This window comes from Aplidium turbinatum, chromosome 15 (genome assembly GCF_918807975.1).
Source record: "Aplidium turbinatum chromosome 15, kaAplTurb1.1, whole genome shotgun sequence".
NCBI lineage: Eukaryota > Metazoa > Chordata > Ascidiacea > Aplousobranchia > Polyclinidae > Aplidium > Aplidium turbinatum.
The window spans coordinates 2,993,556-3,017,443 of NC_137486.1; the positions used below are offsets into that span (position 1 = coordinate 2,993,556).

The following is a 23,888-nucleotide window of genomic DNA, read 5'->3' on the forward strand; positions in this document are numbered from 1 at the left end:
GCTCTTGCGCGGTGTTAAACCGGCGTCCTTTTGAACGTGGAACTATGGCTCTCACCACTCGGAGTGTACCATAAGGGGCACATCTTATTAAGTCAACAATCTAGAGGTGATTGGAAAAAGCTGGGTGCAATTTTAAAATGAGCGCCCCAGATACGCTCCCAATAGGACTAATATTTTAGGCACCAAAAACAATTTTTTATCGGCCAGTGACTTGAAAATTCGACCATTGTGGTTAATATTAAGCTTTTCTGTGGATAGTGGTAGCATGAAGCTTTTGCAGCGTTACTATTTGAAAAGATATTAGTCCGGTTGCCAAATCCAATTTTTCGGCTGAACCTGGAAATTTTATGCAAAGTTTTTTTTTTTATTGATTTTGGTAGCCTAGAGTCTACTCTTTCAGAATCTGCCGGGTGCACTCCGCGCACCCTTGAGCGTTTTGAGAAATTCAAGATGGCGTCCAAAATGGCTGCCGTTTCAGATAACTCCCTATAACTCAGTTAGTATTTGACCTAGGATGGTAATTTTGGTGTCTAACCATATGTTTTGAGGGGCAAGGAATACATTGAAACTATTTATTTGACTGGTTGGGGATTGCATCATGTAGAAATGCAATAATGCCGCCAATAGGGCTGCCATATTAAAAAATTCAAACAAAAACAAACCAATTCACTTGTATTTGGTCTAGAATGATAATTTTGGTGTCTATCCGTATGTTTCGTTGACAAGGAATCCATTTAAGGGATTAGAACATTTGCATATAAATTATATCACAGCAAAATCCAAAATGTCTGCTGATATATTTGCCTGATATATAGTTACTGTAAATTTCTTAATCTCGAACTCCCACTATGCTACGTAATCACTTTGCTTTCTGACTGATAAGTGCGAACTTGCGTCTCAGCAGGCTTGTAAGAAATATCGTATAATAAGTATAAAGAAATAAGTATAAGAAAAGTAAGTAGAGAAGTAAGAAAGTAAGAAAGTGTTCTTATAACGAGGTATTACGCTTTAAGCGTTCAGCTGTGAAAGCTGCAACAATGGAACGATCCTGTCTTGGCATATCTGATGCATCAGACGGTTTGGTACAAGTAGTTGTCGATACTTTTGGCAGCCGTGGCCGAGTGGTTAGCGCGTTGGGCTCGCAGTCGAGAGCCTGAACACCAAGTTACCACCTCAAAAGACTGTATTGACGGTGACCGAAAACAAGAAGCAGTTGATAAACCTGATTGTCAAACTTCTGATTGAAGACGAGTCATTCCATGAATAAACCCAAACTCACAAGTTGATATTGATTGTTGAGGACGTTGCCCCATTTGAGATCAGCCATGGTGGTGTAGTGATCAGAAGGAAAGACCTTTCAAGTAGTCATAAGGAAGCGGACAATATCATTGTCCAACAGGTGATGCTGTCTGCTCGAAATAATGAAGAGAGTGATATAACTGTGATATCCGATGACACTGACGTTTTCATTCTCTTGCTTCATTATTATCACGTTGGAAGCATGAAAAATCGTATCACCATGGAATCACCAATTAAGGAACGAACAGTCATTGACATTGAAAAAACCGTAGAGAAGCATGTGTCTTTTGTGAATGAACTCCTGCCAGCCCATGCTCTTACTGGGTGTGATACGGTAGCATGCTGCTGTGGGGTTGGCAAAGGTAGGCTACTGCATTGAAGGTTCTGAAAGATGGTCACTCACTGTCACTTTTAGGGGTCATTGATTCTCCCATAGAATCAGTGATTGCGCAGGCAACCTTATTCATGTCAGCCTGTTACAGTCAATATACTACGAGTAAATCAATGTCCGAAGCACGCTGGAGGATATGAGCATCCAAAACGGGTCGGGCCTCCGCGGTACCACCAAAACTTTGTTCTCTTCCTCCTACAAGTGAAGCCTTTAAAGAGAATGTAAGAAGGGCCCATCACCAAGCCATTGTGTGGCGTTCACTGGAAGACAGCAATCCGCCCGAACTTGATGCAGAAATGTACGGATGGGTGAAAGACTCGACACTTAAAACGCTACAACCGGTCCTCCTTCCCGCAAATGTTGAACTCACCCCAGAAACTGTCATGATCAGATGTGGATGCAAGAGTGACAACCCCTGCAAAACGCTTTCTTGCAGCTGCACAAGGAATGGTTTGAAATGTGCAATATTCTGTGCGTGTTATGCTGCAGGTTTCAACCAGACTCTTACTTAGCATTTTAATTCAATTGGACAACATCACAGATTTATGGACTAGGTGACTTAATGACGAGATGATAACCACAACTGACTGTCTTGTGACTGTGAGAGAGGCTTGTACATTACTAATGGTAACATTTGTGATAACTAATGGTAACATTTGTGAGTGATGTTATATGTTAGATGGTATTTCACAAGCAAAAGTCGCAAAAATAATGATTTTCTATAAGTATTCAGCAAATATATCAGCAGACATTTTGGATTTTGCTGTGATATAATTCATATGCAACTGTCTTAATCCCTTAAATGGATTCCTTGTCAACGAAACATACGGATAGACACCAAAATTGTCATTCTAGACCAAATACAAGTGAATTTGTTTGTTTTTGTTTGAATTTTTTAATATGGCAGCCCTATTGGCGGCATTATTGCATTTCTACATGATGCAATCCCCAACCAGTCAAATAAATAGTTTCAATGTATTCCTTGCCCCTCAAAACATATGGTTAGACACCAAAATTATCATCCTAGGTCAAATACTAACTGAGTTATAGGGAGTTATCTGAAACGGCAGCCATTTTGGACGCCATCTTGAATTTCTCAAAACGCTCAAGGGTGCGCGGAGTGCACCCGGCAGATTCTGAAAGAGTAGACTCTAGGCTACCAAAATCAATAAAAAAAAAAACTTTGCATAAAATTTCCAGGTTTAGTCATACTTCTGCCGGACTATATTGGTAATTACTGTGGTTAGAATGAATTTTACAAGACGCTGGGCTATTTTAGGCTACTCTTGAAAATTGTACGAATTAATTTTGGAATTTATCGTTTGTTAGATTAATTTAAGAAAATGTGTTATTCCGTCAACCTCAGCGGACAAGCCCATGTAGCAAGTTGTCAGTTTAATCTCACAGATGACAAGCCACCATTGGGAAGAGGTAAAATGCTTGCAGGTAAAATAGGCACAAAATGGCCGCTGTATTTGCAAATGTATGGTAAGAGTAGGCTATGGATTGTAAGAAAATACTAATTGCCGTCTGGCCATTTTTTACAAAGAAAGGTATATTTTTGTTATGACATACTGTATAAGCTTAGCTCGACACAATGCATTACCTCAACCCATTCTGTAGATCCGATGAGTCCATATTCTTCAGCTCCCCAGCTGCAGAACATCAAAGTTCGCCTTGGTCTCCAACCTTGCTTCACCATCTCTCCAAATGCTCTCACCACTTCCAACATTGTAGCAGTCCCACTAGAAGGATCCATAGCGCCGAACACCCAAGCGTCTCTATGGTTACCAAGCAACACGTACCTGTCTGTGTAGTAAATTGAATGTCATTGTAATCAAAATGTGTAGTTTTATCATCATTCGATGGTTTGAACAAAAACGCAAGTATTTCATCAATAAAAAAATAATAGAGCTTCACTAGAGAGTTTGATTTGTCATACCATAAGCACTTAGCCTATGTGCTTATCGTAGGCTACAATAAGAATTCGTATACCTAATATCCGGACTTTGAAAATGCACGTAACCCGATTTGTTTCGTGTTGAACAACTTTTGAGCCTGTTGATGATATTTATGCTATCCCTTGAAGGCTTGAATGAATTAGATTAGTAGGCTATGGTGTAGATGTCCACAGTTGAATAATTTAGGCAGGTATGAAAATAACATTTAGTGTGACCAAAATTTAATTTCTGTAAGTCGTAGCTACGGAAAGAATGAACAACAAATGGCACAGTAATGGTAGAGGCAGAGATGGGCAAGATCACCAGTATTGGTGATCTTCAAGATCAAGATCACCAAGAATAGGTGATCTTGAAGATCAAGATCAAGATCACCAAACTATGTGATCTTGAAGATCAAGATCGTGATCTTGAAGATCAAGATCACTTTTTGTGTACTTGAAAAATAATGAAGTTTTTGATCAATGATGTTGCAAAAAGTAATTACTATAAGCAACCTGGGTAAAGGTATATAGTTGGTACTGCTAACTTTTACTTTTAACTACTCGATCGCTGGCCTAAGAATTGTAATAAGTTAGTGACTGTTGCTATTAGACCTATCAATTGTTGACGTAGTTTGCCTAGAATCGCAACGTCACACCCAAGGCCGAGGTTAATTATAGTAGTTCTGAAAAAGTCGCAAAATTTGCAATTAGTTTTATACTTTTTATTTATAATAGAGAAATAAAACATAAAACAATAAAACTATGTTTTATTTCTCTATGGTTCAACAAAGCAAACTCTCTACCAAAGCTTTATTATTTATAATAAATAAATAAAAATAAACTTTGAACTGCATCATTTTTTACCAAATTTTAGTTTGGTTCATGTGGGAGTTTTTATTCGTGTTACTAAGTAGTTATAACTTTCACTGTAGGCCTATTATGTCAATGTTTATTGCACCATTTACTCATCTGGCAACCTTGACACTGTTGTCTGCTATCAAAAAAGTTCAGAGGTTTGCGGTCAGACAAACCGCTCCATACTCAGACCGTAAACAAGTCTTGGTCTGGTTGATTTGCTGCAATAAACCACTTTACATGACCAAAGTCGGCTAGAGTCCAGATTTTTTAACACCGCCATTCTAGACTTTTGAAATATCTAAAATTGGGTCAAAGAAAGAAAACATTTCTTTAAAATTCACACATGGAAATTGTGAACAAAGTTAAATCATTTTTTATTATACGTCAACATAAAGTACACGGAAGTTGACTTCTTTATTATGACCAACACAGAAAACTTTTTCAATTTTGAAATGGCAACACTGACCAGATTAGATGGAGGCTTTAAATCGTCTTTTGTTGGACACATATCATATTAACAGTGACTTAATGTTAGTAGTTGCCACTAACTACTTTGTACAGTACGAGTTCTAAAAAAATGACTCTATCTAGTAAGTAAACTTCAATTTTAAAGTGATCTTGATCTTATTGTTCTTCAAGATCAAGATCACACAAAAAAAGTGATCTTAGATCAAGATCACCAAAAAAAAGTGATCTTGAAGATCAAGATCAAGATCACGATCTCGATCTTCAAGATCACTTGTGATCTTCAAGATCAAGATCACGTCCATCTCTGGGTAGAGGGCACACCACTGTGTCATGAATGAAGGCAGTGGCGATGGTAGGGGTCCAATGGGTACTTTTGAATCAGAATTTTTCCAGAAGACCCAACGAAGAAAACATGCAAATTTTAAGGAGTCCAATGTTTTAGAAATAGCTTGATTGAGTTTCATTGGAACAATTTAAAAATTAAAACAACAAAATTTATCATAAAATCATAACAACAAAATTGGTTTGGCACCAAAATAACGTTACCTGGTTCGGTGCTTCCCCTGATGTAGCCAATCACGTTATGGATCGTTGCTTTTTCGTTCTCGGTTTTAACCGACAATTTCAGTGTTCTGTAAAAACAATTTAAGGTTTTAAAATTAATTGTTAACAATTTATGTTACCTCTCAAATAGTTGACCCGTTGTGCTGCATCATTTTTCAGCCATCATTTTGTGTGAGCAAGTTAAGCAGTTTCTCAAATGTTTAGATTTGACCATATTTTAGCTGTGATACTGTAGGCTATGATTTTTTAGTATTTCTTTTAAAATATTTTTCTTATATGCTTGAAAAGGTCTGTGTGGCCAGCCGAAAACGTTTGCTTAATGTTTTTTGTTTTTATGATGTTGAATGTAGTGTTGTTGCTGAGTTATGTCTAAGCTTGCCTAACTAACCAAGCCTGATATTTGTTCAGAGCATTTATATCCATATTTATAATTTTTAATTTACTTGTTTTTGTAAGGTTCTCTAAACCCCGGTCCGTATCTGTACGTAATATTAAGTCCTCCTTTCCAAGTATCATTGACTTCACTTCCTGCTAACTTTTCAAGATATTTCACAGCATCGATGTATCCAATGGGAGTCACAGGAATCTTTGGCAATGTCTCCTTTAGCTGATCTTCGGGCATATGCCAAGCTGAATCTGCAAGAAAGAGCAAAAGAGAAATACTTGAAAAGAGCAAAGTTTAGTTGAAAACAGTGAAAGCAGATGAGCCTTTCCAACGAACTCTTCTGACCTCTGGTCTATTTTGTTCTCCGGTCAGATCAAATCAGCTTTGTTGCTTAATTGAATTTGCACAACATTAGAATCTAGACAACAAAAATGCAACAATACTTCACCAATTGCAGGATAGTTTGGCGTCCTTGGATCTCCACGATCTAAAAATAGCGTCCCTCTTTGAGCTCCAGTAGAAGGAAGGAACCAACTATCAGGATACACGCCAGCCCATGGAACTGTGTAATCTTCGGGGTCGGAATAAAGAATTAATGCGATGCATCCATATTGTTCGGCATGGGTAGCTGTTATAAAATATGTCAGGATGGTTGCTTTGTATAACAAGATATAAAATTTTTTTCATTGTTTGAATATATAGTAAGCTGTGTCGTTGGCCTGCAACTGAAAGAAAAGTAGACCAGTAGAACAAGTTTAATGAAGTTGAAAACTAATAGAAAAACAACTGATTGAAAGAAACGTTAGGTTTTTATCTTGTCACAATCAATGTGCAAGGCCTCGCGACGGGCTGCTTTGTATCTTGAGCGAACGTGCTGTTTTGATTGTGGAATTCTTGAGCGATATGTTATTATCGGTTAATGTCCTGTAGTGACCTCTGATTGCGAAATCTTTATTATGTGACGTATTTCCAGAACATTTGCGGAAGTGCAAGTCGGGAATATTCTTTGATTGACTTGCCAGGTATTGGGTGTTGTGACATCATAAAGATATTTGCTAGTAGTAAACTTTGACAGAACAATGAGTTCTTATGATGTAACGTTATTGTACCTTCTCGAAGTCACTAGAGTATAGACCAGGGGTTCTTAAACTTTTTGAGACACGCCTCCCTTTTACAATTTTAACAAAATTCGCGCCCCACCTGGTTGCAAAATCATTAAACATTAAGCAGAACAGCAATTTATTTCCAGGTAAGTTGCATTAATGCGAAGGATGTAACTTTTTTGTGGATACCTTCAGTTCAATTTGGTGTTTTCTCAAGGACAGTATCAAGGTTGGAAAATGAAGCTGCGTTTCCCTTTTGAACTCGTCGATGCCACAGCCCCAGTTTTGCTATGAAAGCATAGATGGCATCATAATTTTTTATGCGATTTGTATTCTTGCCCTGCAGGAGCAGGTTTAAATTATCACGGGCTTCGAAAATGTCCACGAGGTAAGCCAACTCGACGATGCCAAATTCTGAAAGACGCTTTTATAACTTCCGCCGACAACGATTGGCGAAAGCACTCGCTACTTGCGATCTTCATTTTTTTAAAAGAGTCATTCTTGCATTGGAAAATAGCTAAAGGTTTACTTTGGTACTCAAGGTGTTTTTTTTTTCATGATGACGCTGCGAACGAGTTGGTCTCAAAGCGTCGTTGCTCAGATTTTAAAAACATATAACGCATTGTGGTACAACTTGGTCATTTACTACAGCATCTATAAAGCCAAACTTCAGATAATTTTTGTCATACTTTTTCTTTTCCCCCACTCATTTTATGTCAATAGTACTGATTAATTAAAAATAAACCTAATTAAATCAATGCTAAAATTAAAAATATAATTTTCGCATGGTAGGCCTACTATCAGAGTTGGGGATAATGTTGTACTTCTAGCCTCTGTCACTTGTTGGTCAGTCGTTGCCATTAATATTACAACTAAAGCTCGAGGCTGCTGTGTCAGAAAGCCGTTGTGTTACGAGTTAAGGTGTCGCGCAAACATTTAGCAACGTCTAAAACATCACAAAGAATGCGAGATGTGACAACAACACGCTCTACAAACATACTGTGCCACTGCAACACAAAGTGTCATCTTCAACAATTGACTGTCCACAGTGTCCAGCGTAGTTGTGAAGACATGTTTAGTTATAATTCATGCAGAGTTTTTCAATTTCTTGCGCCCCCCTTGTGAGCCTCACACGCCCCATTGGGGGGCGCGCCCCCTAGTTTAAGAACCACTGGTATAGACCATCAAACCTACTATAAATAGTAGCGTAATTTGCGTAAACTATTATTATGAAAGATTATTATTGTAGTAGTGGTAGTTGGTAGTAGACGCAAAGATTATTGCCGATCGAGAGTTGAAGTTATCAGTGGCGGCTGGTGCTGTTTGTGAGCAGTGGTGCTGCAATAAATAGTCCGGGGGGCGAAGTGGGAGGTCTCCCCACAGAAAAATTTGAAAAATTACATTAAATTTGGTGCGTTCTAAGCACGCTGTTACCCCAAGTTTTGAAAAAATGCATTCAAACTTTGTTGAAAAGTTGATGTATTCCTAAGCTGTAATTAAAAAATCTAATACATTGCTTTGGAGACAAACTTTACTAGTATTGAGCTTAATGTTGACTAGCTTATCTGTTGCATACAAAGTTCAAGTGATTTTGAAATGCCCTAGGCTGGACTAGCACTTTCTATAACCTGTTGAATTACCCCCGGGGAGTAATTTGCCCTATTTTTGGGGGGTAACGAGACCCGATTTGGAAACAATGAAGCAAGTGAAGGTTATAATAATAATGTTAGTTTTTATATAGCGCTGTATCCATCGCAGAATGCGTTGCTCCTCAGCGCTTTACAAAGCAGACAGTGTCAATGCAGCCGTATAGAGGCGCAACTGAGTACATTATTACCCGAATCCACTCCATTAGGCTACTCAGTGCCAAGCAGAAATTAGATTCAGTACCATTTTTAAAAAGTCTTTGGTATGACCCGACAAGGTATCGAACCCTTGCCTACCGATTCAGAGGCGGGCGCGCTAACCACTAAGCCACCGAGCCGGTTTGAGAACTTTATAAAAGCAAAGGAAAGGTTGGTTGTGAACTTTATAAAAGCAAAGGAATTTAACAGCCGTCTTTTCAAGGAACTGTGCAAGAAGATGGGAGAAAGATGCGAAGAATTATTGTACCACACACAAGTACGATGGCTGTCTCGTGGCAAGCTGATAACCCGCCTGGTCGAACTTCGTGAGGCTGTCCATGTTTTTCTGATAGAAAAGAAGTCCGATTTGGCTGAATACTTCCCTAACCAACAGTGGATTTCCCAGCTGTGCTACCTGGCTAATATCTTTGGTGAATTGAATAAAGACAATCTGTTAATTCAAGGCAAGAATGTAACTGTGATCGACATCAAAGTAGCCGTAGCTGCATTTATCACGAAGGTTGAATTGTTGAACAACCTATGTGAAAGAGGCACAGTAGTGCAGTTTCAGACGCTTGACATGTAGGCTACTTCGAAGGCAATGGACTTGAGTTGACAGCGGCGTTGAAGGAGGACATAGCTGACCACTTAGGCCAGCAATCCAAGAAGATAGACATTGGCCAACTACTTTCCGAATTTGGACACGGCTAGTCTCCAATGTTGCGCTTAGCCCTTCACATGTGATGACAGCCAGGTGGATGATGACGACTTTCCGGCCAAAGAAGAATTTATCACTCTCCGAATAAACGAAATGTTGAAACTTGATTCAAGAGGAAAGAGTTGGATAGGAACCCTTCTGGTTTGGCAGACTCCAGGACGCACCAACATTAGCGACACTGCATTAAATATCCTGACATCTTTTTCAACAACGTATCGCTGTGAACAAAGGTTTTCAACTGTCTTGGGAATGAAGACAAAGAAGCGCAATCGCCTGGATGTCGAAAGCGACACAAGAATCGCCCTCAGTACCACAAAGCCCAGGATCACAAAGCTGGCGGCTGAAGTCCAGGTCCAACCTTCGCATTGAATGTTTACCACGCATTGTCATCTTGTATTCAGCATTGTGTATTGCATTTTGATTGTCATAATTAGCCCTTTGAAATACGGTACATAGCAACAAACACTTTGTTTTTGAAAATTGATCTTGGGGGTGATTGGCTCGCTTCAGGGCGGAGATTAGGGTAGCAGCCAAAAAAAGGTTGAGAACCACTAAATTTAGCTGTTCATTCTTTAACTTGGATCTAATTTAAACAAAAATTAAGTCTTAAAAATTGCCCACCTAGTTTCAAACTAGGGGGGCAAAGAAAGGTCTAGGGGGGCAAGCAAAGGGACTAGGTGGGCAAGTGCCCACCTAGTTTATATGTGAAAAGATGCTATGTTTCAAACCCATTTATTCTTTTATTAATTGATTTGGTAATTGTCCAGGTTTCTAAATTATATTCAAAAATTGGATAAATATAACACTTTAATATTCTGAATCTGGTTGTGAAAGATATGTTCTTGTTGCATAATATTATTTTCATTTGCTGGAAAGAAGCTTTTTCTTAAGCAATACGTATATCGAACTCCTTATCATCTTTGGCGTCCCAGTTTATTGTTGTCCCAAGATATCGAAAACTTTTTACTTGTTTTATGGTTGTTCCATTCATTTTTATTTGACAGATTGGAATTTCACTTTTTTTTCTTTGTGTTTACCATCGTTTCCGTTTTCTTTTCATTCATTTCCATTCCAAATTCTTTACTTCTTTCATTTACTTTGTTCAACAAATTTTGTAGTTTTGCTTCCGAATTTGCCACAAAGACAGTGTCATCAGCATACCTCAGGTTATTAAAGTTACTTACCTAAACATTCACGCCAGCTTCATCATCAAGACATCGGAGGATGATCTCACTGTAAAACGAAAAAAGGCTTGGAGAGAGCACGCATCCCTGTCTAACGCCTCTCTTGATTGATATCCAATCGCTGATTACATTACACAAACACGTCAACATACAAAGCACAACAGATTGGTTAAATCTTTGCAAATGAATCTCTAACCAACTTATCAGATATTCAAAATTTTTGCATATGAGTTAACCCTATCTGTAGCGACATAGGGCTAAATGAAGACCCTCCACTCTAGAAGTGAAATATTTCACAGAAAGAAATATGCTAGAAATGTGAAATTTTTTGACTTTATTTTTTATTTTTTGCGAATTTTCTAAACCTAAACTGGTCATTTTTCCACCTTCCTGCCCTTCACAATAAGTATTTCGTCTCAGGAGGCTAGAAATTTTCGTGCAATGATGGTTATATATATGTTAATGTTAGTGCAATTACTTTGAAATGTAAAAACGCCCAAAAATGGATTATATTTATAGGAAAAAGTAATTTTTTGTTTAGTTTAGCATTACTTTATGTTATAATTCAAAAATTTCAATTTTGAAGCTATTTTTGGGAAATTGAAATAAAAACCGACTTTCCGAGGTTTTTTCATCTCAAACAATTTATTTCAATAAATTTGTTGGGTAAAAGTTTAATTTCTATGCACAATACACATGGCTAATATCTTGTAAAATATTTTGGCTCTGTGATTTTAATAGCTCCCGTTATTAGCGATTAATTAGCACGGGGCTAAGATAGCCCGTGACAATGCGTGACATGCTTTCCGCGTACAAAAACAGCTCATAGGCCTACTAATATAGGGTTAACCACCTTCGCATGGGTCCCGCATTTTTAACAAAGGGTTAAATACATATTTTCTGCACTTAAACCTATTTGTGAACTAATCTACTCATTGCTGAAAATTAAATGAGGCTGTTCACCAGGCATTTAGTTAAATAACATGATGCGTTGTTCTGGTGCAATCTAAGCTGAACTATCACACGATGTATAAAGTGACAATCTGCTTTTGTCTGATTGACGAAACGTCGGAATAAAAGCAGACTGTCACTTTATACATCGTGTGATAGTTCAGCTTAGATTGCACCAGAACAACGCATCATGTTATTTAACTAAACGTTGTTTCATAAGCGCTTTACCCTTAAAATCTCATTTGATAATATCACAATACTTTTCATGTTCTGTAGCTTTCAAACAAAAACACTGGCGTTGAAATTTACATTACAGTATTACGAAATTGTTGATAAGTCAAACCTGAACAACAAAACCTAGAAATATCTTGAAAACGCGCTGAAAAAAGAGCAAACAAAAATGATATTAGGTCAAAAATACGTTTAAGGGCACATAAGTCCATCTGTGATCAGGGCTTCCGAGAGAAATCATGGCTGGTCGAGTGGTCGGGAAACAATACTAAAAGTGGGCCCCAAAAAGCATTTTTCAGCAAAAATACAAGTACTGAATTTGTATCATGTGTTTTAAGCCGAACTTGGCTACTTTCCTCATCGTGAAATTGAATTCCTTTAAACTTTCGATTTTAAACAACGGATATATCTACACTACAGTCATCATCATTTTCAGCCTGTGAGAGCGCACTGCAGAGCGTAAGCCTCCCCCTTTTCATGCCAATTTACATGATTATGTGCTAGTTGGTACCAATTGGTTGTATTGCATTGTTTGTCAATGTCGTCCCTCCATCTTACTTTTGGTTTTCCTTTCTTTCTTTTGGTTTCTCGTGGTGTCCATGTTGTTAATTTTTTAGTCCATCTATTGTCCTGATATCTTGCTATATGACCTGCCCAGGACCATTTTAGTTTCTTGATTGTGATATCTACAGTAGTCTATATGAAAAAACTTCTTTCAATAATTATGAAAATCAACAAAAATCACTCGACTACACTTGCTGCAAAATTGCCATTGTTGCTCAATTTCTCTTGAAAGAATTGCAGTAAAGTTATATGATGTGCACTGCACATGCACACCTCATACATGGTGCCTTTGGCCACGGCCGTTGAGACGAGAGTTTCGTTCCCATACCAAAACGATTTTCCGGCCCCAAATAAAGACACTTCTAAGAAAAATGCACCATATCCAAAGAATGCAGTATAGTTTGTTCAAACTCTCTAGTGTTAAGGCAGTGCGGGCATGTTTGCTGATGAATTCTTGTCTGTTCGTTGTGTGGAATCCTGCAAGAGCCGCTTTTGGGTCGGTGATAACGTCTCCTCTCTTGACAAGTCTGCGTCACTGCGTCTGCGTTGGTTTCAGTCATGTTGTGAATCGAAATTGCTATAGGTGGTAATTTTAGTATAACCTACAGTAGATAGAGGAAAAATTGTAAACCCACAATGCGGGCAATGAAAATAGCTTAACAAAGCATTCTGTCCATTCCGAACCTTTTGCCATGCAAAGTTACGGATCACAGCATCAAATAGGCTAATAAAGATTTTGCAAGGTCTAATTTGATCCATAACATGCATAAACCGTGAATTAGGTTTTGAGTCGTGGTGGTGCGTAAACAAATCTTACAAATTTCTGTGTGCTAAAACCACGTTTTCAACTCGCAACCGTTGGAGGTACTGGTTTAGGTAACAAATTTGCAAGGCAACAAACATATTTGGAAAAGTATTTTGAAAGTTGCAATCAATGATTTCCTTGAGTAGATGTCATGGGGTGATGCGTTCCGGTTTGCAGCTCAAGTTTGCTAGGTAGCTTTCTTTCAAAAGTAGCCAACCAACTTATCCAAAATGTCATTGTTGTACAACTTGTTTAAATTTGTTCCACATGCTTACAACTACACATCAGACATACAATGATATTTCCATAGGACTTCAAACTTATCGATATCTTTGAGTTTGTTGATACATTATTTTGTGAATAAACTACCAACAGCTAGCGAATCCTTTGCAACATAGAGCACCACAGTAGAATAAATTTTGTTTGTAAGATTAAGCTGGTGAAGCGGAGTTGTTGGAGCGTTCCGTCCCCAGAAAAATAAATCTTTTTTTAATTCATAGTTCCTGTAACAGCGTAAGCTTGCGAGTAGGCTACTTTCCAGCTTTCTCTAACTTTGATTAGCCTACATCTTCCTTTAACTTCATTAAATTCATCAGCTTATTGTCCATTTGTCGTCGTCGTGTGAGCCTCCTCTGGGGTCAAAAAACATTGAGCAGTTCTTTATCGCTGCATAAATAGGTTAGTAGAACGAATCTCGCTTAGAACTGTGATCTACACAAAGCAGAGAAGCACAGCTTTGAAACTGTTCAACTAGGCTGCTTGGAAATGGTATAGCTTTCTTTAGAATTTCCTATCTGGATTGGCTGCTATTGAAAATGACACAAGCTTAGTCGATCAATTACACTACTCAAAAATGATATAATATTTGGACAACACTGCACACCATGAACTCCAACTCTAGTGCATTTAAGCAATGACATCCATAAGCAGAAAATAGAAAAGAAGGGTTCACTTTCTTCAATCTTGCTTGGACGCTTTTCCAAATATGTTGGATCCATCTATTGGATCCAGTTTTTCATGTCAAGGTAGGCCTACAGTTAGTTAAGCAAACGTAATACACGCTTAGCCAAAGCAGCACTAGTTTTCAAGTTAGAACAACATAACAATGATCGAAAAATACTTGTAAAGTTGTAACTACACATTTCATTCAAAAATTGATTTACTTTTAAGTTGATAAATTTTTATTTTAGTAGTAAAAATGGGCCTCCCTCAAATGTGACAAAACGAAAAACTACTCGTTTTTCCTTTACAATGTTATGCTATAGGAGGGAAAGCAGCCGACTTCCCCCCCTCTCGGAGCCCCTGTCTGTGATTAAAGTATGCTGTTGACAGTGTTATGGAATGTCTTTCATTTCTCATTTATCGCTATCTCATCATGTGATTTAGGATTGGAAGCTAGCCTAATTCAGCTTGTCCTTTAAAAAGCAAGCAAACGGCTTTGAAAATACTGTATAGTCAAATAATGTGCAATTCAAAGTTAGAATTCCCTTTTAATCAATAAAATATGATGATTTGATTGTTTTAATTAAGGTGGCCTTGATTGACATTCTCAGAGTCAGAGACCGTACAATTCGATAATTGCACTCACAGCAAGGCAATCGCATTTATACAAGCAAGAGCTGGGGGAATGGGTGAAAAACAACATACTGAGACAATTGGTGGTGCACAAGCGTACGCAAGTAATGTCTCATAGTCGTAGAAGAGATAGTGTTGTAGTGTTGGCAGCGCTTTACGTTGTAACTTTGACAATGGAACTTGTTGATTGATTGATGGAGACGCACTTTTTGGCAAAGAGCACGAAACGAAATTAATGCGCCGTGAAAGAACCCCTTACCGAAATCAACCATGTGCCGCGCTTAGTGAGAGTGACTGGCTGGACTACAATTATTACGATGCGCACAAAAGATTAATTGAGGTCTGTTTGGTAGGCTCGATTGAATGTTACGTAATTTTCGATTGCGTACTGTGTATATGTTAATAATAATTTATTTTTAAATAAATATTTTTCCCTTTATCCTAATGATAGTTTACAATTGTGTTTCAGCATCTGCAACTGGAAAGAAACATGCACCTTTGTCTCCTCTGAATATACTTCCATATCTTGCTATGCAAATCTTCCCAGCAGGATTTATATGCAGCGTTCTGTTGAGATAAATAAAGTCTTCAATAGTTCCAAAATTGACGTAAAGAAGATCGCCCTGTTGTCAATTTAAAAGACAGATGTCAGAACAAAATAAACCAGCAATGTCTTAGTTGGGTGATACGTCAATGAAATATGAAACTGTAGTAAATCATGGCTACCTAAAGATACGGCCTGACTTGTCACATTTTGCAGAAATTTCCAGATTTTGCTAATTTGGGCGAATGCTTAAATAAATTTTCTAAAAATTATATTTTTACGCTTTCTTTACTGTTTTCCCCAAATGACGCAATAGGTTTTAACATCCTCACATGTTGAAAAACAAAGAAAATTTGATTTCGAAGATTTTACTCAGACTGTTAATTTTTCAATAATAGTCTGATTCAGCGTTTTTTAACTTATTTTTTCTCATTTGCTACTGTTTCCCCAAGGCAACAAAAAGCTTTTCTATCATTAGGAGTGGTCACAGCGGTAAACCATAATCTCTTCGTGGGAACATTGTAACGTAAGATTCCCAAATCCGTTCGTCTGCATGCAATGACCCAAAAATAAACACACTTTCGAAACGTCTATTCAAACAGTGTATTCCAGTAAAATTAGCCCGAGGCTATCGAAAATAGGTGTAACGCCTACACCTCTAAAAAAACTGTCACTACAATACAGATTAATTGGATAAAAGACGGAACCTTTGTCCAGCTAGCAAGCACTAAGCCAACAGTTAAATGTGCGGCCAACTTTCAAACAATCATTTTACGAATGACCAGAATAGATATCAATATCTCAAATTCACGTAGAAAGTAACTGTGACGCAATAAATGAAAGACAATTATGAAGTCATTCCAACAGGTGTTCAAGCTGATGTAATATTTCCTGTTTAAACAGGCCCAAACAAGTCCAAACAGGTCTTATGAACGATGGTGCAATTTTGGCACATGCTTTAGGAATTTCCATGACGTAATATTCAGTAGACTTGAACGGTTTTATATGACGTTTGATTTGTACAGAGATTGGCCGTAACATAGCGGCCCCTAGTTATGACAGTCTAACATGGCATAACTAAAAAAGAATTGAAGGACAATCGTGAGCCAATGAATAAAACACACGATACACAAATTTTTTGAATCACTCACGTTTAAGTTAATACGCAAATACAAAGGGCATGCAAAGAATGAACAGCAATAAGAATAAACACGACGATACATGAAATTGGTACCATAGGTATTAGGTACACGCAAAATGACGCTATATACAATAGTTGCGATAATAACCGACTGTTCCGGGCTCAGACAAGTATCGGCCACCGCAGACAAAACCAGGCTCAAACCCTAACACTTAGGTGTTCTTTACGGGGGCGAGACACGAAATATCCCTCAACACGTAGTCTACTTTCACTTTCCCCGTACTCTCATCATAGTTGCAGACGGCAACTTTGGCTCTACGAACCACAGGCTTCCCTTTCCTAATTTGTGGAACTACCTCATGCACCCTCCCAAGTTGATACTTCCCACGTTTACCAATGTCTTGGAGAGAACCTACCACTACAAGTTGACCAGGCTCCAAATTCTCGGCCATTTTTAGCCATTTTTTCCGGCCCTGAAGACCTGGCAAGTAAAAATCGATCCATTTATTCCAAAACTGCTGAGAAAGTGACAAATTGAACCGATAATCCCTTTTTAATTGGTCACGATCATGTGGTTGCCCAACAGCACAGTATGGGTCTAAGTATGGGGTCAAAAGTGAGGCAGGGGTGATGACAGTAAAATCCCTAGGGTCGTCACTCAAAGGTACCAAAGGGCGTTCGTTCACGATCCGAACGGCACTACCTGTGTACGTAAGCAGTTTAATAAAACTGGGCTTACGTATTGAAGAGTCCAAAATGTGAAAAAAGTATTTGGTCACATCAGCCATGAAACCAAATCTTTCAAGCCGAAATCTAGCCAAGACATCTGCCAGAGGGTTTAACAAGTCAGACAATTCAGGACAAGAAGACATTACATCATTTACACAAGTTCCTCGGAATTCAGATTGTTTTAAAGCCTTCTTCTTTAAATCAGCAGCTCTATCTGACGCCAACACAAAATTGTTAGGTAAATCAGTATCTTCCTTCAACGGAACAGGTATCTCAAATCGACCATCTTTCAACTCAATATTCGGTTCGACAAGTTCTCTAGCCAAATTATCATTGCGAGACAATTCACAGGTTTCATTTTGCAACGTCAAATCCTGAATGACTTTATTCAGGTCTGCTATTTCCATATCGCGAGACTCAATTTTACGCTGAAAGCCAGAGATGACATCCGACTCTGAAGACGTCTGCACTCTGCACACTTTAGCAACGCTTTCAACTAAGGGTGACTTACCACCACAAGCCAACCAACCGAGAGGAGTGAGTAAAGCATGCGGTTCACTACGATTGTCACCAACACGCTCTTCTTTTGCACACATCAAATAAGCGTTGTCGTTGCCAATCAGTACATCTACAGTACTACAATCATTCAAATGAAACATATTCACGTCATGAAAATGACGGAAACCACTTAAATCTTGTTTATGGGGTAAAGTCTTAACATCGTCAGCCCAAGCTGGGTTAACCACCGAAGTTATATCACAAAACAGTTCATTCGTCTCTAACGACTGAATGTTGAGTTTAACAAGTTCAGCACAAGTAGGTTTCTGACCAGCCAGAGTATCCATTTTAAACGACGCTTTATCATACGGTTTAAGACCAAGTTCGCACACCAAGTCACTCGAAACAAAGGTCAACTGCGAACCAGGATCATGCTGACAATACACCAACTTCGATTTGCCAGTCATTGGATTCAAAACACGAGCAGCAGTAACGCGGTTAAAGGCTGCTTTAACATTTCCAATCTTAACATTACGCACAGGAACTCTGGCACCAGCATCATCTTTACCGACCGAATCCAGAGAATCACGTGACGTCACATAAAAATCATGCAGAAGAAAATAGTGTTTCCTATCGTTGTTAGGCCCACACTGACGACAGTTGTTTGCATGATTACAGTCCTTAACCATATGCTGGCGCAAACAGTTCAAGCATTTTCCAGCTTTCACAATGACATCTCTCCGACCTTTAGGTGTCAAGCGCAAAAATTCTTTACAATTAGACAAAAAATGATATTCAACTTGACCACGTGATGAACAACAAAAACATGCCGGTATGTCACTACGTCTGGCCACACCGCCGCGCGGTGCGCCAACAGCAGTCGAGTACTGCGAACTCCCTGAAATCACATTATCATGGGGTTTTACCGACGTCTGCCTAACCGGACATGAAGGCAATTTTCCTTTGCCAAACTTTTTAAATTGCTGCGACTCACCAGAATCGCCCATTAGCATAATGCTAAAATCAGTCGACTTGCGCGTTTCCTCTCGTACTACAAATTCAAACAAACTCTGAAAGGTAGGTTCCTCAGTGCTACCATACTGATCACCTAAAAAGTCAAGATAACGCTGCTTAGCGTCAAACGGGAGTCGCTTAGCCAAATCCAAAACAAAACGTCCTTCTAATTTATCACGCTGACCATAAGCTTTCGCGTAAAGCAAACACTGCGACAATTCATCTTTAAACTCTTTCAAATCACTGGAAGAGATCGAAGTCAATTTGCTACCATAGCGATACTTTCTAATTTCTGGTTCTGCGAAAAGACCTCCACGAACTCCAAAACGTTGGGACAAGCGAGCTAACGACATTTCTATCCTGTCTTCCTCTGACAAGCCAGGAGTGTCGGAAACCAAATTAGCAATCGTTTGTGCAGCTGTTCTAACACAAGCTGCTTGCAACAAAGTCAAACGAGTTCCCTTAAAGGGCGAAGCTGCCATCAAGGCCATAACACGATTTTTAAAGAAGACAAATGGCATATTATTACCATCGTAACCAATCAAGGCCGCCTTATCGAAGAACGTCCTACTATTTTGGTATTCAAAAAAGCAATCCTGCTGTTGAGAACTCGATTTAGCGGGAGAAGACAAGCTATATCCCTTAAGGGGCTGAGTGGGCTCAGTCACATGCACAGCCCGATCACGATCCTCACACACGTTAAAATCAGGAGACGCGATACGCCTCTCACAACCACCCAAATTACGTGTAGCTGGGCGATCAAAAACTAGCGGCGCAGAAAACTGTGAAGGCGGCAAAGCATTACTGCTAATGGCGGCCCCGTGACCTGTACGCTCTGGGGGAGGAGTTCGGTTGTAATTTGCAGACCTTGGCTCTACAGCCTTCGGAAGACCCTTAGCCGCGGCCCCGAGACCTCCTGAAACAGCTGGAAAACATGTGGATTGTACAGGTCCACTTACAGATTGAACAGGCGTCTGGAAAAGGTTAGGTAAATTAAACTGTGATTGATGTTCACTTCTGGAATGCCTAGAAGAGCCCTTCCTAGAGCTACGCCGGGAGCCCGCCTCTGATCGATATTCAGCTAAAACTACCTCTTTTCGTTGTTCAGCCCTCAACTGAGCGTCTTTGAGTGCGAACTCAGCAGCTCTCGCGGCGACCTCAGCCGCTCTCGCTTCGGCCTCAGCTCTCGCGGCAGCCTCAGCTCGAATGGCCTCAGCTCTCGCGATGGCCTCAGCAGCTCTTGCTTCGGCCTCAGCTTGGATCTGGAGCTCCTCTCGTCTTAGCTGCAGGTTAATTTGTGCCACTATCCGAGACGAAGTCTTAGACATCCTAGTGCTTACATTTGAGGCGCTATCCTCAGGATGTATGTCAGCATCCAACATATCTGAGAACTCACTTTCTTTTTGTTCAAAGTTATTTTTTAACGAGTTAAATTCGGGATCTACCCTATCACGAAGTTCTGCCAAGATTGCAGAGTTAAAGATTTTAGTCAAAAGAGCATGGAAATGCCGTAATTCCTCTTCTAAAGTAGATAACTTAGATCGAAAAATTAACAGTTCCTGCTTATCACTCAAAGAACCTAGGGCCACAGAAAGTTTCCCAATTTGAGTCAAAATATCCCGTCTAAGATGCCGGGCCTCTCGAACTGACTTAGCCTCATCGTTAATGGGTCCCTCCCCAGAATGGCCTGCCCGACCGCAAAGAACATCATCAGGCTTAAACTCAGTCGAGTCGACGGCGGTCGAGTCCCTGTCACCACCGAGTGTAGACATATTAAATGTTAGGGCTAAATTTAACAAAAATTAAGTTACACAAACACACAAAATTAAGTTATAAAAAACTTAACTGCAAAGACCGTAAAAATACAAAAAAGAATTTAAATGCACGATACCGTAGCTGTACGAGTATGAAGTCCTAAAGTCCACAAAACTTGCTTGGATTCTTCGACTTGAATCTTCAAGCACAGATGGATTGCCTTTAATCTTCTTTCTTGCCGATAAATGTCAAAGTTATTTTTCTTCTGTACCAAACTGAGAAGAAATGTCTTTACTGTTTAGCTTAAAGTTCTTCAGTTGCCTACCGAGAAGAAATGTCTTTAATTTTCTTTGCTTCTTTAGACTACCAACCAATAAGATCTTCTTTTATTATTTCTTTGCTTCTAAGTGCTTCTGTGCCAAACACTAGACAGAGAATCGTCTTTTATTTTTTATGGTCACAGCGGTAAACCATAATCTCTTCGTGGGAACATTGTAACGTAAGATTCCCAAATCCGTTCGTCTGCATGCAATGACCCAAAAATAAACACACTTTCGAAACGTCTATTCAAACAGTGTATTCCAGTAAAATTAGCCCGAGGCTATCGAAAATAGGTGTAACGCCTACACCTCTAAAAAAACTGTCACTACAATACAGATTAATTGGATAAAAGACGGAACCTTTGTCCAGCTAGCAAGCACTAAGCCAACAGTTAAATGTGCGGCCAACTTTCAAACAATCATTTTACGAATGACCAGAATAGATATCAATATCTCAAATTCACGTAGAAAGTAACTGTGACGCAATAAATGAAAGACAATTATGAAGTCATTCCAACAGGTGTTCAAGCTGATGTAATATTTCCTGTTTAAACAGGCCCAAACAAGTCCAAACAGGTCTTATGAACGATGGTGCAATTTTGGCACATGCTTTAGGAATTTCCATGACGTAATATTCAGTAGACTTGAACGGTTTTATATGACGTTTGATTTGTACAGAGATTGGCCGTAACAAGGAGACAGCAAAAAGTAAAAAAAATCTCAGAAAATGTCAGTCAAACACTAACAGTAACTGTAATCAAAATCTGCAAAATGTGACAAATGAGGCCACATCTCCAGGTGGCCATGAGTAAATGCATGGCATGTTGATGTTGAAATGATGTTGCAGTAAGTTTTCTTAATCGGAGTATTTATTGTTTAGGCGTTCTGCAAGCAGTCTGAACAGATTTCATATTCTTGGTTGGTCGAAGTAGCGCACTCGATCGTGTAGCGCTGGTTCAATTCTCAAGATGTGCACTTGTGCAACACATAGGAAATTCTCCATCCAGCTGTTAAAGTAAGGTAAAGCGACGTAACTACAGATTTTTGATTTTCCCACTTTTCATTGTTAAACGCTTCGCAAAGACTATATTTTTCTTCCAGCAAAGACTCAACAGCGTAACTGCAGTAGTTTGCGAAATATTTGTTGGTCAAAACGACGTAACTACATAAATTATAAGGATCATATATGCAAAGCCAAAACGACGTAACTGCTAGTTATGTCGATTTACAATAGAATCTAGAGTTAATCGCAAATTCTCAATGCGATATCAGTCTGTGCCAAACAACGCCAGCTGTTTCGCTCGTGTTGCAAAGACAATTACGTAGCAAAAGAATAACCTCATTTTGTAGATAAAATTCTTACTAGCTTCTGAAGTGAAAACATTAGTACAGAAGCTGCAGAGTCAACAAGCAACAAAATATTAACCTCATTTTGTATATAAAATTCTGCTTAGCTTCTGAAGTGAAAACATTTTATCTACGAAATAAGGTTAATATTTTGTTGCGTGTTGACTCTGTAGCTTTTGTACCCAAACACCCTTCATAAAGCGTCTTGTAGCATCCTTTCAGTGAACAGAACCAGCAGTTAGCTTTAACGCAGCTACAAGTTCAACGCGAATAATGGTAAAAAAATCGACTTGCATGAAGTTGTGAAAACGCTTATGAATTATTCTGAGGACGATAACGCTAATGACAGAGACTACATGGTTTCATACTAAACAAGCTGTGCCCGCTTATGCCGGCAAATCGACCACACTTTTGGGAACAGCTACCCACCAACGACAACTCACTTGACTTAATTGATGTTAACTAAAGATACTGCATTGTATTTGAACCATATTACATATTTTGCGCGTGAATTCAATATATTGCGTCAGATGCGCCGGTTTGCCTTTGCAGCACTGTCAGAAACACAATCAGGTTTACAAAGGTAAAGCGACGTAACTACACTAATTATCTTAATTAGTGAAAATTAGGACAGCAATCAATGTTTTCGTTCCCATTGACACAAAAAGTAGGCAAGGTCTTTTAGTTGGAGGCATCAAATGTTGAATTGCGATTAAAATGTCGTTATGGGTTTACGAGCGCTTTTTCTCGGTTTTCTCGGTTTTAACTTTTCTGCAGTTACGTCGCTTTACCTTGGGACGGCAGTGTAGGCTACCTCATAAATGGAATAATTCACTGACAGTAACATTTAAACTATGCATTATGCTTCAACAACAAATGGAAATTTCAGTCTGTCAACCCCAGTAACCAGGGTCTGCATTGGTGTCTCAAACCATGTACAATTGTAAAAACATGAGTAACTATCAAGATGAGATCATGCTTTCGAAAAGTTGTTCACTTTAAATCAATCACTCAATAATTGTTTGACCTCTGCACTGAACAATGTTGTTCGACATTGTTAAGGCTGAAGGCAAATGTGATGTAACAGCTTAAATTTGCCTTTTTTAACAAATAAAAGGTAAAGATGAGTCCCATCCTTGATCCAAGCATCGAGGAACAAGAAGATAAGGTTCTCATTGTACTAAGCCTTCTGCACTAACGAGAGTAGGGTGGCCAGCTCGGCTGCCTTTCCTTCAGCAACTTTTAAAAAATATGTTGTTCAAAAAATTCACCTCCAGTTCTCCAGCTGCTGAATAAGCGTTAAAAGGGTCCACAACATTTGGATCGTTTTGTTCCGGATCCAGAACAAGCTCTTTCCTCTGGGATACATCGGTTTCCGTTCCATCCTCGTTTAAAATAGCGACATAATTGGAATCGTTTTGCTTAGGATAAGAGAGGAGTACGTCATAGGGATAGACAGAGACTGCATCAAGTCCGGCCTCAGTAAAACTTTGTTTGACGAATTCAACCAATTCAACTTCATCGACTAATCTCCCAGCAATGTGAGGCCGTTTGCTAAGAAACCTGCACAACATTTAATTTGATTGTTTGAAAAGTTGTTTAGAATTATCAAAATTTTGAGGACTACTTTGTTCAGTATACAATCAGTATTTCTTCTC

General features: G+C 38.9%; 1 protein-coding gene across 1 annotated transcript in view; it reads right to left on the reverse strand.

Moving 5' to 3' along the window:
- The window catches only part of LOC145784406 (N-acetylated-alpha-linked acidic dipeptidase 2-like), a 43,770-nt gene that overhangs the window by 9,128 nt on the left and 10,754 nt on the right, over positions 1-23,888 (reverse strand). The window contains exons 2-7 of the mRNA XM_082596217.1: positions 23,502-23,793; positions 15,379-15,505; positions 6,356-6,535; positions 5,966-6,158; positions 5,505-5,590; positions 3,297-3,499 (exon numbers count right to left, since the gene is read on the reverse strand). Of these exons, the coding sequence (XP_082452343.1) occupies positions 3,297-3,499; positions 5,505-5,590; positions 5,966-6,158; positions 6,356-6,535; positions 15,379-15,505; positions 23,502-23,793 (1,081 nt within the window). The remainder of the gene's footprint in view (positions 1-3,296; positions 3,500-5,504; positions 5,591-5,965; positions 6,159-6,355; positions 6,536-15,378; positions 15,506-23,501; positions 23,794-23,888) is intronic.